The 16360-nt window shown below is 45.7% G+C and overlaps 1 protein-coding gene across 2 annotated transcripts in view; it reads right to left on the reverse strand.

Moving 5' to 3' along the window:
- Positions 1 to 2047: 2047 nt before the first annotated feature.
- MRPL23 (mitochondrial ribosomal protein L23) overlaps positions 2048 to 16360 on the reverse strand; it is a 167341-nt gene continuing 153028 nt past the window's right edge. For both annotated transcript variants that reach the window (XR_007708331.1, XM_050710995.1), the window contains one exon: positions 2048 to 2521. Coding sequence is in view for 1 of the 2 variants with exons in the window: in XM_050710995.1 (XP_050566952.1) it covers positions 2288 to 2521 (234 nt within the window). In the remaining variant the exon portion in view is untranslated. The remainder of the gene's footprint in view (positions 2522 to 16360) is intronic.

Here is a 16360-nt window from a genome sequence, read left to right on the forward strand (position 1 = left end):
CAGAAGAGGAGATGGCATGCACGGCACAGCAGATCTTACAGCCATCCTGCAGGAGCACCTTCATGATAAGAAAACCATTCTGTCACTAGCGAATGTGAGCAAAGAGCAGACTTGATGGGAAACAGGTCATTCAGTAAAATCCATGTATTCACAGTGATTGTTGACCTTCCTTGAAAATTTTTCATTATTTTTCTTCTATTGGAAATCTGAAAAGCCTTAAAGTGAAACATCTTCAACAGCTGAAAACACATCTCTCACTTTCCGATGAAACCTGTAAATTTCCATGGAAAAAGTCAATGAAAACATTTTATCATTGACATCAACATTTTCCAGGGAGGAGGGAGAGGAGAAGGGGAAACATTATTTTTGACAAGGTCTACTGATTGGCAGAGCTCTTTAAAAAATAGATCAGGCCAGAGTGCAGGACTCCAGTACACATGGCAGAACTGCTGGTCCTTGAAAGGCTGATAGAGATCTTGTTGGCTGAGTTTCCCCCTGTGGTTGACAGAGCATTAGCTAAAGACAGGATACAGGCAACCAGTCCTGCTGAGAAGGACTGGATGCCAAACCAATGGCTGGCAAGATCTTTAAAGGCTTAATGACAGAAGGCAAATGCTCACATAGAGACTTGACCAGTAGAGAATTTGTTAGCTGGGGAATGGCAGGCTAGCCACATACCATAACACTAGTTTGCTCTCAAGGAGTAAGAAAAAAAAAAGAAAAAAAATACAAAAAAAAAAAAAAGAAAAAAGAAAGAAAAGAAAAAAGAAGAGTAGTTCTGCTGTGTAAATATTTCCAAGGTGGCTATAACCTTCCTCCAAAGAGACAAATCCAACATTAAACATCAGGAGAATAAATCAACTACAGAGACTGGCAAAAGGCTGCGAGTCTAAATTACAGCAAGGTCAAGAGGAAGCAGGGGGCTGCTCAGAGAGAGGCAGAGTGAGAAATTCAGCACATCTGGTAGGTACAAAGCAATGCCCTTCGGGCAAACTCGACCCCCAGCCCACCCCTACGCGGTGCCTAGAGCTCGGCGCAGACGGGTCCGAGGGAAATCCGGCTGGTAGACAGGGGGAAAACAAAAGCAGGTGAATAAATGAGAGGCAGCAGTGTAAGGGCGTGCAGCTGCTGCCTCCGCTGGTTTTTAGGGTATGCTCGCCCGCATCCATGCCCGCTCTGGAGCGGGAGCAGGCGCATTCCCAGCCCAGCAAGCAATCCTGCAGAGCTCGTGTGAGAGCGCTGGAGCAGTTCTTCATAAGGCTCAATGCACTTCGACAGTGCTCGACTTTGCAGGGCTCCCTGGGACCTAAAATCAATGTGGGGCATCCTTAAAGCTCCCCTAAATGTCCGTGGGGAGGGAGCAGGTCTGAGCATTGGCTCAGAGAACAGGAGTCTGAGCGGATCTCTGAAGAAGAGAATAAAAGAGGAGCGTGCAGTCGATTTTCCTGTTGATTTGGAGAGACTTCCAATCAAGCATCCTTTGGAGGCATAACGGGGTGGGTTGCAGCCAAAAAACATTTACAAGAAAATGTCCATAAAAAGAGTATAGGGCCTGAATGCACATGCAGAGACATGGCATGGAAAGCAAACAGAAAACCAGGGCAAGGAGCTGGAAAAAGAAGAATAGGAAAGGTTTTGTTTAAAAGGAGTTGGAGACAAAAGTAGGTCAGGGACTGATAGCGCTTTGTGGGGATGTGTGGCGGCACAAGTCACTGGCATCGTAGCGCCAGTAGCTGTGCTGAGCCCACCTGGGTGGCAGGGCCACCAGAATCCATACCGTCAGGCTCCCCTGTAAGCATCACAGAGATCTGGATGTCGGTGGGGTTCATGCAAGCAATTTATTGGGGTTCAGTTGGGTGCCTCGCTGGAAGGCTTCTCAGCACTGTATCACTTCAATTTGTTTCAAGCTTTGTATGGTCCCAGACCAATACTTTGACCTCTGCCCGGGTTTAGGTTTGAGTTTGTCACTAATATAAAACAAGAGAAATCCAAACATGGATTCCAAGTGCACCACGTTTGGGAAAACATTATGAACACTTCAAAGTACTCCACCAACATTTGAATACTTTATAGTGTAAGTTCCTTTTAACATTGTGTTTATCATTTTGTGCTACATTATGTTTTGCTGTTATTTATCACAGTACCATATACAAAGAGGTTGCCATTTGTAATTTAATATAAAAGAGGGGAAGGGAAGTATGCTTTGAGAGGAACATGGATAGGACAGGAAAAAGGGATATACATTCAAGCTAGATCAAAGCTGGAGTTCTGCTTAATGCAGTAGCTTTTACCTGATGGTAGCTAGGAAGGTGCAGGACCCCTGGGGAAAGTCTTTTCCTGAACCCCAAGAGAGCAAACTGATGTTTAGCATCCCTTCCACTGCTCCCCAAAGCACGTGCTGGTACAGTGACAAGCCTCGGTCTCCCACGCAGGTGGCACCCATGACAGACTGACACCAGGAATGGGTTCTTTCTCCCCAGCTCTTCAGGACAGCTTTAAACTTATTTGAAGTATATGAACTCTAGGATAAGAATAACACAAGTATTTAAATATACAGAAACATATACAAATCCATCTTATTTAAATATGAATATATCTTTTTAGATCCCCCCCTTTTTTTTCCACTTGTAGCTCACACTGCCAACCTCCCCATCCCACCTGACTCATTGAAACACCACTGAAGCAGCAGCTAACGTCAACATTGTGCTAACGGGTTTAGAGGAAGAGCAGAGGTGCTCCCGCACCAGGAGCATCCTTGCGTTGCCCATGGTGGTCCCCGCTGCAGCCCCAGGGCTGCTGCTGCCCCCCTGGTGCTTGTCCATGCCGGGAAAGGGGAGCAAGGAGGGAGGTTGAGGCACTTAGCACCGCCAGGACGAAGCCAGTCAGGGTCAGAGTCCAGCTTGAAAAGCTCATAAAGAAGCATTTATAAGTTCTCCAGAGTGGATTTAAAGCTGGCTGTGGATACAGTGACTAAGGCTGCGATCCTCAAAGGTATTTAGGCATTTGACTCCCCAGTCAAGCCAAACCTTTGAGGATCTGGGCTCCAGCACAAGGGCTTTCTACCTAGACAAGCATGAATAATAGTTTGGGCAACAGCACTGGCCACGTGGCCCTAGGGCTGAAACCCCAAAGGACATGGGCCTAATTAACAGCTTAGATGCTCCAGGCAGGTGGGTTTGGATTCTCCAAAGCCTCTCCGAGCTGCATGACTTTCCTACGCATCCCAACATTTGCTCATCTCTGCCTTTCTGGGAAGATGAGAAAACGCCGGGAAACCCAGAGACTAATAAAAGACCAAGTTCAGCTGAGGGACCTGATCAAGGAGCTGTTTCAACGCAGGGCTGGAGGTGCATCGTGGGGATGGGAAGAGTCATTAAAGTCCAGGGGCAATGGAAACAATTTAATTAGAGGTGGCTACTGCCTCATCTAGTCAAATGTACCGTTTGGCTAAAGTTGACACATCCCTGTGGAACATTTCAGCTTCAACCAGTTTTATCAGGAAGCTTTTCTTGGGGAAAAGGACTGACTGATGCTGTTTTGCTGGTGTTTAGGACGTTGGCCACGCTTCAAATCCCTGCTCTGCCTGATTCAGAATGATCTCAAAAACCTCTGTGAGCAGGAAAAAAATGAGGCTGGGAGGTGATGGTTTAAAAACACTGCACTGGAATGTTTAAAATATGTCAAAACCTTTTCTTTTTTTCTTTTTTCTTTCTTTTCTTTCCCTTTTTTTTTTTTTTTTTTTTTTTAAATGGGAAATTCATCAAACCTGACACTTCCCATGAAGAGCTCTGGCTCCAATGAATCGGTGTATTTGGACGCCCCCTGACCCCCCTCCCTCCCTTCCAGCACCATTTCAGCCAAATATTCTTGGCTGGTTCTAATTATACAGCCATATATTTTTATATACACATACACCCAGCGCGTACACGGGAAGGCTCAGCAATCACAGCTCGGACAGGGAGGGAAGTGTTGATAAGACCTTAGCTGCTCCACAGCACGAAGAAAGAAAAAAATTAAAGTCTGAAAACTTTTTTTTTTCTCCCCCATCCTTTACCTCGGCCTCCCAGGGAAGCCCAGCGCCGGGAGCTGGGGGCTCTGCAGATGGCAGCCATATGCAGTGGCTCCCGGGGCCCCCTCTCACCATTTCTGCACTTTTCTAGTGCCCTCCTCAGGTTTTGCAGAAGTTCACCTGCCTCCACATCTGGTCCTGCTGTCTGGCTGCCAGGCACCCAGCACCCTTGTGGCAAGGTGAGAATTGACCCTCTTCTCATCTGACAGGAGGAGAGGGAGCCCCAAAACCCAGGGAAGGTGATTTACTCAACGATGGATTTCATCGTCAAGACCTTCAGGCTGCAGGAGATGCTTCAGGGTGGGTGCGTGACCCTGAAGAAGGCTGAGAGCCCCTGTGAAATGCAACATGCTTCAGGTCCCGGGACCACCAGTGAGAGGTGAGGGTGGTCAGCACCCAGTAGGATGTGCCCAGCGCCTCTTAGGATCAACCCATCGGATCAGGACTGGTAGGGAGTGCTACCTGAGCCCGACGCTGTAGGTAGGGTTTTGCTGGGGCTTCCTATACCACGTGCACCTTTGAAGGAAGGGGAGTAGGGGAAAGGGTTTCCTCTGCAAATGATGAAACGGTTAAAGTCGAGAGCAAACAGGCCACTCAGCTCTGCCTTTAACCCTACTGCATCAGGAGAGACCTGAGGGCCAGCCAAATCTACCAGTTCTAGGAAATTATTTAAAAAAAAAAACAACAACAAAAAAAACCCCAACACAACAACACATACAGAGGGAGGTGGAGGGCAAAAGACCAACCTATTTTCACAAGAATCTGTCCTTGATTAGAGCAGAAATATGGCAGTGAGGAAAGAACCGATTATTCAGCAGCGAGTGCAGAAGAACAAATAAAAAAAAAAAGGCATATTTGTTCAGGGTGTGATAGAGAGCCTTCCAAAGCGCATGGAGACAATTGGAAATTAGGACTATTGAAGGGGAGGCATTTGCCACTCGGGGTGAGGAATCAAAGGGCAGTCCCCGGGAGGGAGGTGGGTGGGGTGGCCACCCCCGGGTGGCCAGTGACAGGCAGGCTCCAGTCTGTGACCTCTCCTAAAATCCTTCCAGGGGGCTTTCACATATTGTCTAGAGCACAAGCTGATTTCTACACAAGGGGGCTCCTAATGAAGATGTCCTTCAGGAGGCAAGGGGAGGAGACAGGGTAATGAAACCAGCCTGTTTGCCAAGCAGACATTTCCCCCCCCAGCCGAAGGTGGCACGGACGGATAAGGGGGAAACGGATGGAAAAATGGACAGTTCTTCTAACTAAAGGACTGCCACGCCATGTGCATTAATTCCAAACTCCCCAAAAAGCTAGGGGCCGGAGGGAAGGTCAAGGGTCCGCACGTCCCCGGGTTCTTACTGCAGAGCAGCCCTGGGCAGCCTCCCCTGGCTGCTTCACCTCTGGTTAAGCAGCAGTCATCATTTGCCTCGGACTGACCTGGCCAGAGTTTGAACCAGCCCAAGCAGAGATTTATTAACCCTCGCAGTTGGAGATCAATAAATAGCTTCCTCTCAAGCAGGCCAACTGCCTGGAACACAAAAACATGAAATGAGCCCACCACCAATCTGCTCCCCCCCCCCCCCCAGTAAAAGGATGCTCTAATTCCCCAACAGACAGCAATTTCTAATTTCTATATCGTTTCGAAGCCAACTGTAATATTCGCATCTAATTACATGGCTCTGGATAGCTGCCATGTAAAGTATGGCTGTTAACAACATGATTTCTACACTTCTCTGGGGTCACTTGGAAACTATCTGGACTTGCAGCCTCCCTTCTCTTCTGCTGGTCACTCAGCTGCACCATACTGCTGAGGGCAAGGTGCACCCATGAGGTTTCTGTATGGGAGCAGAAGGAGCAGATGATGTTCTCGAGGGGCAAAGACACACTGAATTTCATCCATTCAACCCCGCTGTGGTTAAAAGGGAGGCTAAATGGATGATTAAAAGCTGCAGCTGGTGATTATTTTGGTTGAAACTTTGGTGGAAGAAAGGGTGAATGTTTACTTGAAAAAAATAATCTTTTTTTTTTTTCAGTCAAAAGTCAAAACCGAGGCTGGCATGTTTGGTCTGGAAGGCAAGCTGGGCATCAGAGAAAGGCAGGGAGAAGTAGGACGATGCTGTAACAAACAACATGCCACAGGACATTGTAGGCAGCCTGTAGCCCCAGTAGGCAGCTCCACTTGACTCCGAGCAAGTCACAAACATAAGCTTTTTATCTGTTTATCTGCAATCAGTGTTTTTTCAGATTTGCTAGCATGCCTTCAAACAAGAGGTGCCACTTCTGGCTCACGAAGTCCCTGAGCTGCAAACCTCCGGAGGCTGGGCTCTGCACCACTCACCCTCTGCTTCAAAATGCCCCTGGCGCTTGCTGCTGGCCACAGCCAAGTGCTCAGCGTGGACCTTCCCACTGAGCCATCCCTAGCTCTTAATTTCCCAATCTTTTCCTCCACGGCGTTCTTCTTCTTCTTCGCTGACTCCCATCTCACATAATTCTGTTTACAAATCCTCCTGGCTGACTCGGAGCTCCTCGCATGTCTCCCTCTCCAAAATATGATGGGCTTTATTTTAGAGAGGTTTAAGAGCTCACGCAGGTGGCAAGCATCAGGAATAGCTCCCTGTTACTCCCTCTTCAGAGGCTATGCAGGGGTGTGACAACATAAGAAAACCCTCCCTGGTAAATCAGATTGCAGCTTTTGACAGTTAGTGTTTTAAGACATACTCTAGCCATAGCTAGAGCTTGGCAGGAAAGACTTTCCCTTTCTCATAAAAGATTTTGAAATTTCAAGCAACGTTCCTTTCCACATCAGAAAGAAATTGGAAGGAAATGCTGAAAATGCTCACAGACCACTAGGCAAAAACAAAAACAAAGCAAAACAAAAATTGGTACAGATAAAAATAATTTCCAAATATTTGACCTGGACCTTTTTCTCTATCTTTTTTTAATCCCTTTTCTAGTAAAAATTAACTTAAATTTAAAAATGAGACGGTATTTCAATATTAAAACAAAAACAAAAACCCACAACAAACCTCTAATCATTAAAAAATAAAAAAAGGAAAATTGTTTTAGAAGACTTGTAACCTTTTCGTAAGCTGGAAAATCCGTTAAAACCATCCCCTTTCCCACAAACAATTTCAGTTTGAATATATTTGCCTTTTGTGGCAGAAAAAAAACATGTAAAATAATTTTTCCAACCAGTTCTAGCAACGACTTCATGTTTTGCAACACTTTTCAAGGTGAGAGATGCACCAAAATAAACTCCTGACCTTGCCCAGCCCCTGAAACCGGTGGGATTTGGGGATGTTGGCTGGCCCCAAGGAACTGGTGGTCCCAAGGGGGTTGACTGGGGAAAAATTGGTGCTCTGATCTGAACCTGAGCAAAAATGCACGAGTCAGTGAGGGAGATTCACCCTTTCTTTTCTTATCCTGGCTGGTCCAACAGCAAGGGAACGCAGCACAGAGTGGGGAGCCGAGAGTGGCCAAGCTGACATTGGGCAAGCACCCGATGGACGTTGGGCAAGCACCAGACTCAGCAGGGGCTCGGAGGCCAGCAGGGGAGCCAGGAGCCTTGCCCTGCCACTGGCCGTGGCGTGTTTTTCCAGTGGATAAATAACGCTGCTTTCGAGCAATTTCCACCAGCTTTCCAGCGGTTTTCATCTGTGTTCAGTTCTCGATGGGACATCTGACACTTCGTAAATTCTACAAATTGATCCATTTGGGGCAGAAGGGCTCAGAGAAAGAAAATGGTCAGCAGATAGCATGCAAGCCAGCTGTAGTGTTGATGTAAAGGGGAGGTTGCCAAATAGCTGCCGGGGGATGGGACAGTGGTGTGGCAGTCACTTCTCCTTCAGCAGAGCTGGCAAACGGAGACAGAACATATCCGGACTTGCACACGAGGGCTTCCAGGATTCCTTGGCCCTGACATCTTCTGCCAGAAATAGAGGGAGACGTTCTGGAAACCACATCCCTGTCGCTGGGCCATTGCTGTACCACCCCAGCTCTAAAGCCTGCTGCTCCCCTCTCCCCTTCCCTCTTCTTTGCCAGAGACCCGTACCTACCTCCTGACCCTTGCGGAGGAGGTATCCACATATCCCCTCCAACACAAGCACAAGTGGCTGGGATCAAAGCAACAATTAGCAGAAGAAATTTGGAGGTCTATTTTAACATGGAAGATCCGATTCTGTGATTGTAGCAGCTCCTTTTGGCCACCAAAAGCGATTGGGATGATTTCAGAGTCTGCCGTGTTTCACTTGCACAACTCATAATTACACTAGCAAGCCTTGCAACTCTCTGCTGAATTCACAACACGTACCTAGCAGACACATTTTGGGTGGGTGGTAGAGTGCTCAGTCAACTGCCAACCCTGCTGAAGGCAGGATTTCATGGAAGAGAAAGTGTTTAAGAGACACATTTGGCAGAAACGCCAAATTTGCTGGGGTCATTTTGCATGTTGACTGCTCAGTGGAGACCACAATGAAAAACAGGAAAGTTCCAAAACCTCATAAGACCATAAATGCCATATTACATAAGACCAAATGTCCAAGTAGTGCAGTGTTTTGGGTCTGACAGTAGCCAGTAACGGGTATGTAAGGAAGAACATAAAGATCAGGAAACGGAGAGATTTTCAGCTTCTAGGAAACAGCAGTACAGAGACAAAGCAGAAATGGTTGTAGAGTCCCTCAGAGAAATCAGGATCCATTCAGCAACCTCCTCTTCCCCCACAAAACAAGTCACCCAGGGAAATGTGCCCAGTGGCAGCGAAGAAAACATTACAGAAAACTTGGAGCCTGACTCCAGCTAACCACGGGGCAAGGCGCTTCATCTAGCCCATGCCTCAGTTCCCACAGCGAGATAAGACGTTGCATCACCACAGGACAGAGACAATAAAACCATGTCATGACTGAAAAGTCCTGAGGTGCGAGGGATGAGGACCAGATGGGCCAGCTCTGGATGGGCAGGCTGCACGGGTGTCCCCTTTCAGTCACTTTCCCTTCAGCATCTGGATTTTAGCCCCAGTGATGTGGAAGCATTGCAAAGACATTGTTCATTACACAAATAACTCGTGACTGCCATCCATTGTACATTATTTCCTCTCCCCTAGTCATCATTTTTTCTTTTTAAGAAAGATAAAAACAGCTGCCCTCGTCCAGGCAAGAGAAGGACACAAGACTTTCAGCATCCAGTCAAAACGAGTGAATCATGTTGGCACCCAAGTCGCTAATAATCTGGGGCTGAAACTTGTCTGAAGGGATGATTCGACCAAGTTGTTGCACAGTGGGCAAATTTAGGAAGTTCCTCAAAGCATATGAAGGCCTAAAGGGGAAAGACATCTAATAAATGGATCCCTGTAAATGTTTCACCCAGCTCTAATATCAAATGTTATTAAGTAATACAAGAGCCTGAGCTTGCCTCCTTGTTTGTCAGGTGACGAGTTAGGTGTGCTGCAGATGGGAAAAGTGGATTTTTCACCTTCCCAGCCCAGGCTCACTAAGACCAGGGGATAGGGCTTTTCTTAGTCTACCTTATTGCTCTCAAGCATCTTACACAGAAGTGCAATACCCAAGGAGTGAGAACCAGCCCCTGCCCAAATCGATTACACGCTGAATAAGTAAGAGGCCAAGGGAGCAGTGTTTTCAAGAGAGGAGCTGAGGTGCACCCAGGGGTTCAGTGCTTTGAGCATCACTGCTAGACCCCTTTTCCCTAAAGTAAAAGAGGCTCTAGATTAAATTTGTCCAGGTATCAGAGGAATCTCAGATCTGCTATAGATAAAACCGAACATCGCTTTCTGTTTATAGGTGGACTATTCTAAGCGCTCCTAAACCAGCATGCCTCAGCATCCCAAAATGCATCCTCTCTCCCGAGCATGCCAAGGTTAGCAAGCCAACTTTGTAGTGGCTGCGCAGGGAAGGAGTGGAGCCAAGACCCCCTGAAAACAACCAGACAATAGCTTCACTGTCTGAAACTACTGCACTCAAGATTTGAACTTCAGCCTCTGTGGAAGATACTGTGGACAATCTCACTGCATTTGGCTCAGTAGAGCTGCATCAGAAGTTTGCAGGTTGGCATAGAAGAGGTCAGACTGTCTAGTGAGGTCTTCCGGTTTTAAAAAGTATGAAATTATATGAAGTGGGTATGAAGAAACTGAAGAGAACACACTGCTGTCTGTTCCCTTGCTCTTGATAGGATATGCTCAGACAGAAAAAATATTAGTCTTTACTTCTTGTTTTCATGTGCCTCTTTTCTTGATTTTTCCATGAGGTTCTGTGTGTCTGAACATATATAGTGACAATGCTGGAAGAGAGCAGAGTTAAGGTTATTTTCAGAGTGTAGCATGAACCTCTACATTTCCCACTTTTCAGAAGTTTAAATTTGCATTAATTTCTCATTTCCTGCTCGGGATAAATCCTTTATGCATTCTGGAACAATACGAGACACCATTAGGCAACATTAACTTCGTGCTGAAGGTTTTGGCATACAATGCTGTATGCTCTAATCTATTTGCAAATCAAAAGCCAATGCTTTGCACACTTCAGTGAAAAGCCAGAGGCAGCCTGCCCCACTAGAAAGGTCACCAGATTAGGACTCAAGGGAACTCTTCGAAGTTCTGCCACTGATTTACTGCTCAGTCATCTTGGCCAAGTCATCTCTCTTCTTTCTGCCTCTAGTTTTGCTCCCATTCTTTGTGTTTTCTATTCAGGCTGCAAGTTCTTCAGGGCAGGAGCAGCCCTCTCGTTACGTGCTGGTCCTGTGCCTCGCACAGCAGGCCCCCCTCCTAGCTGGAGCGCGCCTACTGGATGCTACTGCAACACAAAGAATTCAGAGCCTCAGCAGTTAGGCTTTCACTCCCAGGATCTTCAGTCCCTCTTGCTTACTTCCTCGACATAAAGCTGTACAGAAGAGGCACCGGTCACCAAGTAAGCGACCAAGTTCCCAGTCAAAGGGTTAAAATAGCCAAGTCCGTTTGATAAAGAAGAGAAAGCTGTAGGAGGAACTCAGATCATATGGCAAGCTAGGTATTAGTTAATCAATAGTATTCAAAGGTGAAGGCCATATGGTGGAGCCAGGAACCATTGCACAAGTTAAGCAAAGTTTAGTGAACAGCAAGCCTGATAAAGCAAAGCTTTAACTATTTTCTGTGAAAAGTTCCACCTTTCCTTTAACCTGGCTCTGGACCAGGGACCACATATGCCAATCTTCTCTGTTACTGACTCATGCACTACAGGGTTCAGTGGAAGTTTTGAGACCAACCCATGGACAATACCTCTTTATTGCCCTGACAGTTCATATAGTACGTGTTACATATAATTCTCCTATTCACTGGACTCTTGATCCAAACTCTTCTGGTAAAAGGGCTTGTGGGCAGTTTACTTTCTGTCCAATGATTTCATTGCAAAGGATTTTTTTTCTCTCTGTTGAGCTTGCCATGTGCAAGCTTTCCTTCCTCTTGTTTCCCAGTTTCTGGAAATAATTTGTGGTTTGGAAATGGAAATGCCCTCATAGGCTTCAAAAAGCTTAAAGCCTGCCATGCCAGATCAGTCCACTGGATCCATCTAATCTGCTCTCCTCTTTCCAGCCACGACCAATACCTGGTGCTTCAGAAGACAACACAACTTCATAATGGCAACAGGACACTTCAGTTTTAGACACAGTCCCTGCTCTGAATAGATGAGGAGCTGCTAAAGCATCCTCCCACTTCCACCCTCAACTGCCCTAGATTTTCTGGGAGGGTTCCTCAAGGAATCAACTAAAGGGCAAGCAGAGACCCCCCACAAGGATAAAGAGACTTAAGGGGGCAAAGTACATCGACACATATCAGAAGAGGGCTTCCCAAAACATAGCACAACAAACACAGCTCAGCCCCTTCCAGGACTGGCTTGGCTTCCTTCCCCTGCTCAAAGAAGTTGGCAAGCAAATCTTTATTGTAAGAGACAGAACAGAAGCCGTAAGGGAGGTACTGAAATCTGGGGATAATTCACAAAATCCTGGCCTGTGGTGCAGAAGGAAGCTAATGTTATGTATCTTTCATTTGTACTTTTTGTTATTACTACTAGATTTAAACAGATAAAAGTAACCTATTGATGATCACATCTCATTTTCGGCTAACATCTTTCCTGTCTGCTTTTAAATTAACAGGACACAGGTATAAGCTAAAGCAGACATTTTCTGGCATGTTTATTCATGTCAAGGTGGTCTTGTGCTTCACAGATGTCCTATATACTGCAGCAGGATAATTTGTTCAATAAAGTACAACTTAGCATTACAAAGGTAACAGATTCTGTCTCTTAAAAGGCTACCATTTGCCCTAAAGAGCACCACCACCCTTTTGCAGGCCTGGTGACTCCATATGGCCATGGCAGGTCTTTTTCCATGGCCAACCAGGAGTGGCAAAGCCACACAACGGGACTTTGCTCTCTCTCTGGAGACTTGATATCCCCTTGGCCGAGAGCCATCAGGCAGATCATCCACATTCACCTCAGTCTGAGCCGGGCTTGCGTTCCCACCTATGATGAGCGTGTGTACCCAAGGACACCGCTCTTGGGATGAGGGAAACTCCAACCAGAGGACATCTTCCAGAAGAGACGACCGAATGCGTGGTGTTACATTGCCACCTTGTGGAGAGCTCCCACTGGAAACGAACAAAGAAAGATGGCTGACTAGCAAGTAGTGGCTCTCCTGCCACCATCGTGGGCTGCACGGACACTTCCCCGTCGTTGCAAGCCCATCATCGGCTAAGGGCTTGTACCCTTGCTGCAACTGAATGGGCCGCTACACATTGCTGTTGTTTCTCCTCTAAGTGGTGGAGTGTGGGAGCTCTATGAAAGGCCAATGAGTAGGCAACATCATCCCATTGCTTCAGCGCCTGGGTTTGCAGACTCTGTATTACAGTTGGGTACAGATGCAGCCAATGTGAAGCAAGAGGCTGGTCCTAGGCCAGCCTTCAGGGAGTAGGAGGCTGTGTTATCGCAGTCGCCACTAGTTCTTGCAGTGCTGCTATCCACAGCATGGGTCAGTTCTGTGAATCCAGGCCTCCACACGCTCAAGGAGAGAATGAAGGAAAATGTATTTCCTTTCGTTAAGTGCAGAAGATGCCTCTGATGGCAATGCTTTTTATATTAGTGGTGTCCCCAGAGAGGTTCAAATATACAAACAGCATGCTCCTCCTATTTGTGTGACGGAGTGCTGTGCTGACAGACTGGAGGAGAATTACTGACAAGTGCTACCATGTGGACTCTAGCAGTGATGCCGTGCATCGATTCCCATCTGGTGATGATGTGCACTTTTGCGATTGCATTGACACTAAGCTTGCTCTTAAGAATCTGCAGGCTGCATTTTTGGAATGAAGAGTATTAGCATTGTTTGTTATTTATTCAGTGCTACGGAGGTCTGTGACTTTACAGGCCTTTACAATTACAAAGACGGGAAAAAGGCAAAAAGAGAAATCACAGGTCCCTGCTCCATGGCCCTTAGCAAGAGAAGCTAAATGTGACACAGCAAGGAAGACAAACCCAGAGAAAATGGGCTGGTGGGTTCCAGAAGCAGCAACACATGGTGTGAGACATGGATAACTCCTTAGTGCCTGTGCATCACGTTGGAGAACAGTAATGTCTCCGGAGGAGGGAAAATACATCCAGCACTGATTAGAGGGAGGAAGCTGCCCTTCCAGGTCATCCACTGCCAACCCAATTCTCCGTTGGCTATCTGAAAGTAAATAAGCCTAAACCCTCAGAATTGGGGAATGTGGCAGATTGTACTTACAAGCATCTGAAGTGTGGACTGAAGTTTTCAAGACCATGAGAGAGGAATAGTCTTTGATTTCAAAGAAATCTGATACCTCCTCAAAGAAAGGGTCACATTCTTTGAAATGCAAGATATGGACAACTACAGAGATGCTGGCCAATAACAACAGGAAATGAATGCCAGCATCTCTTGATGGGAGTAAAGGCAGTAAATCTGAGCTCCAGAGATTTGTGATGGGACTTTTGCTAAATCCTGGTTGCCAGTAATTTCAATGTCTCTCAGAAACAGACCTATTGAGATATGAAACTGCTCTGCTACTCAGGAGAAGCACAGATTACTACCTTTGTTTGGACAAAGGTCTATCTGATAAAGGTGAAGGCACTAGCAGAGTATATTTGTTTTTCTCCAAGGCATATAATTTGATATCCCATGAGATCTTAGTTAAGAAACAAATACTTTGCACTGTGTGGAAATAGGCATGTATTAGACTAAACAAAATTTATTTCAGTGACAGATCTCAGCTACAAATAATGCAGCTATTAGTGGGGAGGCATTATAATAAATGGGAGTCATTATTAGCAAGATGCTTTGGTAAACTACTTGTTAGTCTAATAAAGCTTAGAATTTTCAGCAACAATTTAGAGAATACAAAATCTGTGATAGTGGGATTTGCAGATGATGTATAGATTACTAAGACAGTAAGGGACAAAAAGGACAGGCTGCATTAGGGGGATACATGAATTACCCACTTGAATTACCACAATCCAACATGTGCATTGCACTGTAGGTAAGTGAACTGTATCGCACCTGGCAATAAAGGCTGAGATCCCACCCTACCCATCTCTTGCCCCTAATGGAGACATCTAAACTAAGAGCCTAGTTGGCTTAGGCTTCCTCAGGGAAGAAAAGGTGACACCACTGGGTGAAAATCTGGCTGAAGTTTGAAGGGCTGTAGGCAAGGACCTACATTCCAGGTGTAAACCTCTTTCTTGGAAAGCATATATTGAGCAAAGGGCATAAAGAACATCAAAACAGCCCATCTCAGCATGAGATCTCAGAGCAGTGTTTTGATGACTAATACTATCCTCAGGTGTATAAAAAATTGAATTATTGAGTAGAAACAGGAAATTGGTTTTGTCCCTGGGTCAGCCACTATTAAAATCATTAGAAGAATTGTATCTTCAGCCTTGGCATCCCCAATTCAGGCAGCTTATGGATGTCTTCAAGTTCAAAGTCAAGCCACAAAAATGATCTTGTGAGAAATAATAAGTCTTGCAATGCAATGAGTGAAAGCTTTTAACTGAGTTTAGTCAAAACATGACTTGATACTTTTAAATATAGGTACTTTTGTATGGAAAAGACGTCTTACCAAACTTTCCAGTCTTTTAGCCAGAGACATAAAAAGATTCAGAAAGACTTTAAGTTGATGTCAGACAAATGAACTACTTTGAAGGAGAATATGATTTCCTAGCTGTGTCTGTAGTTTAACATCAGAAATATAACAAAATCACAAGCCATTTCGAGTTTGTCAGGTGCAAATGGACATTTCAGCGCTTCGACAGATATAACGCAGGACTGCTAAGGTTTAAGAGCACGTGCCTGGACAGTCACTCCAGAGCAGCTGATGCATGGTAAGTCATCATCTTAAGGTAACCTGCTCTTGAATCAATATACATCATGAAACATTCACTTTGTAGTAGCTCCTAAGAAAAATTCTGCAATCTATCTATATACCAGAGGAGAAAAACACGGAGGCTCACCATAGTCTATTCTCACCAAGGGATCAAAGAAAAAGAAGTCTAAATTGGAAATAGTGGAGTATCAGGAAAAGAGAAAAAAAAAAGCTGCACATCTTTATATCAAAGCAGTAAGAGCCACTCACAGAGGGTGAGGATGGACAGCTCCGTTACTAGAGGCTTAAAGGCTTCTGCACCTCAAGAGCTCCACGCTGTCCTGAAAAACCCTCCTGGGTTGCCAAACTTTGATTTGGGATCAAAGATACCTTATAAATAGTTGAATACCATTTGTCTGAAGAAGCAGCTCTGAGGGATGACAACTGTCCTTTGTCTGAACTAAGTCTGGCAAAATCTAAGGGCACTGATTTTGATGGCAATTGGGGTGCCCTTACAATTACCCCAGCAAAAAAATTGGCAGTTTTGTATCCTTTCCTTTGCTTTTCTGCTGTTTCTTAAGCCTCCCAAGCCCTTCCTATTCTCTTCTGCCATGGCTGAGCCTCCAGCTTTCTTCCAGATAATCTCTACAAAACAGTTCCACATTCACTACACATAAATCTGTGTGACCCTGCAAGTCGATCATGCGGGGACAACATGAAATAAATGGAATTGAATACCAAGACGACACAGAGGAGATTGTACTTGAGTGTATTATTCATTTCCATATTTAATTCATTACGTTTCTCCTCTTCCTCTTCCCCCCCCAAATTTATATGGAGCTGCAACACATTTTCCAGCCTGCTGTGCTGGAACGCTGCAGCGTCAAGGGATTTTGCGGTTAAATGTAAGACCTTGTTGTCATATTGTGCACTGGGCCTTTGTCCTCAGGAAACCG

This window comes from Cygnus atratus, chromosome 5 (assembly GCF_013377495.2).
Source record: "Cygnus atratus isolate AKBS03 ecotype Queensland, Australia chromosome 5, CAtr_DNAZoo_HiC_assembly, whole genome shotgun sequence".
Lineage (NCBI taxonomy): Eukaryota > Metazoa > Chordata > Aves > Anseriformes > Anatidae > Cygnus > Cygnus atratus.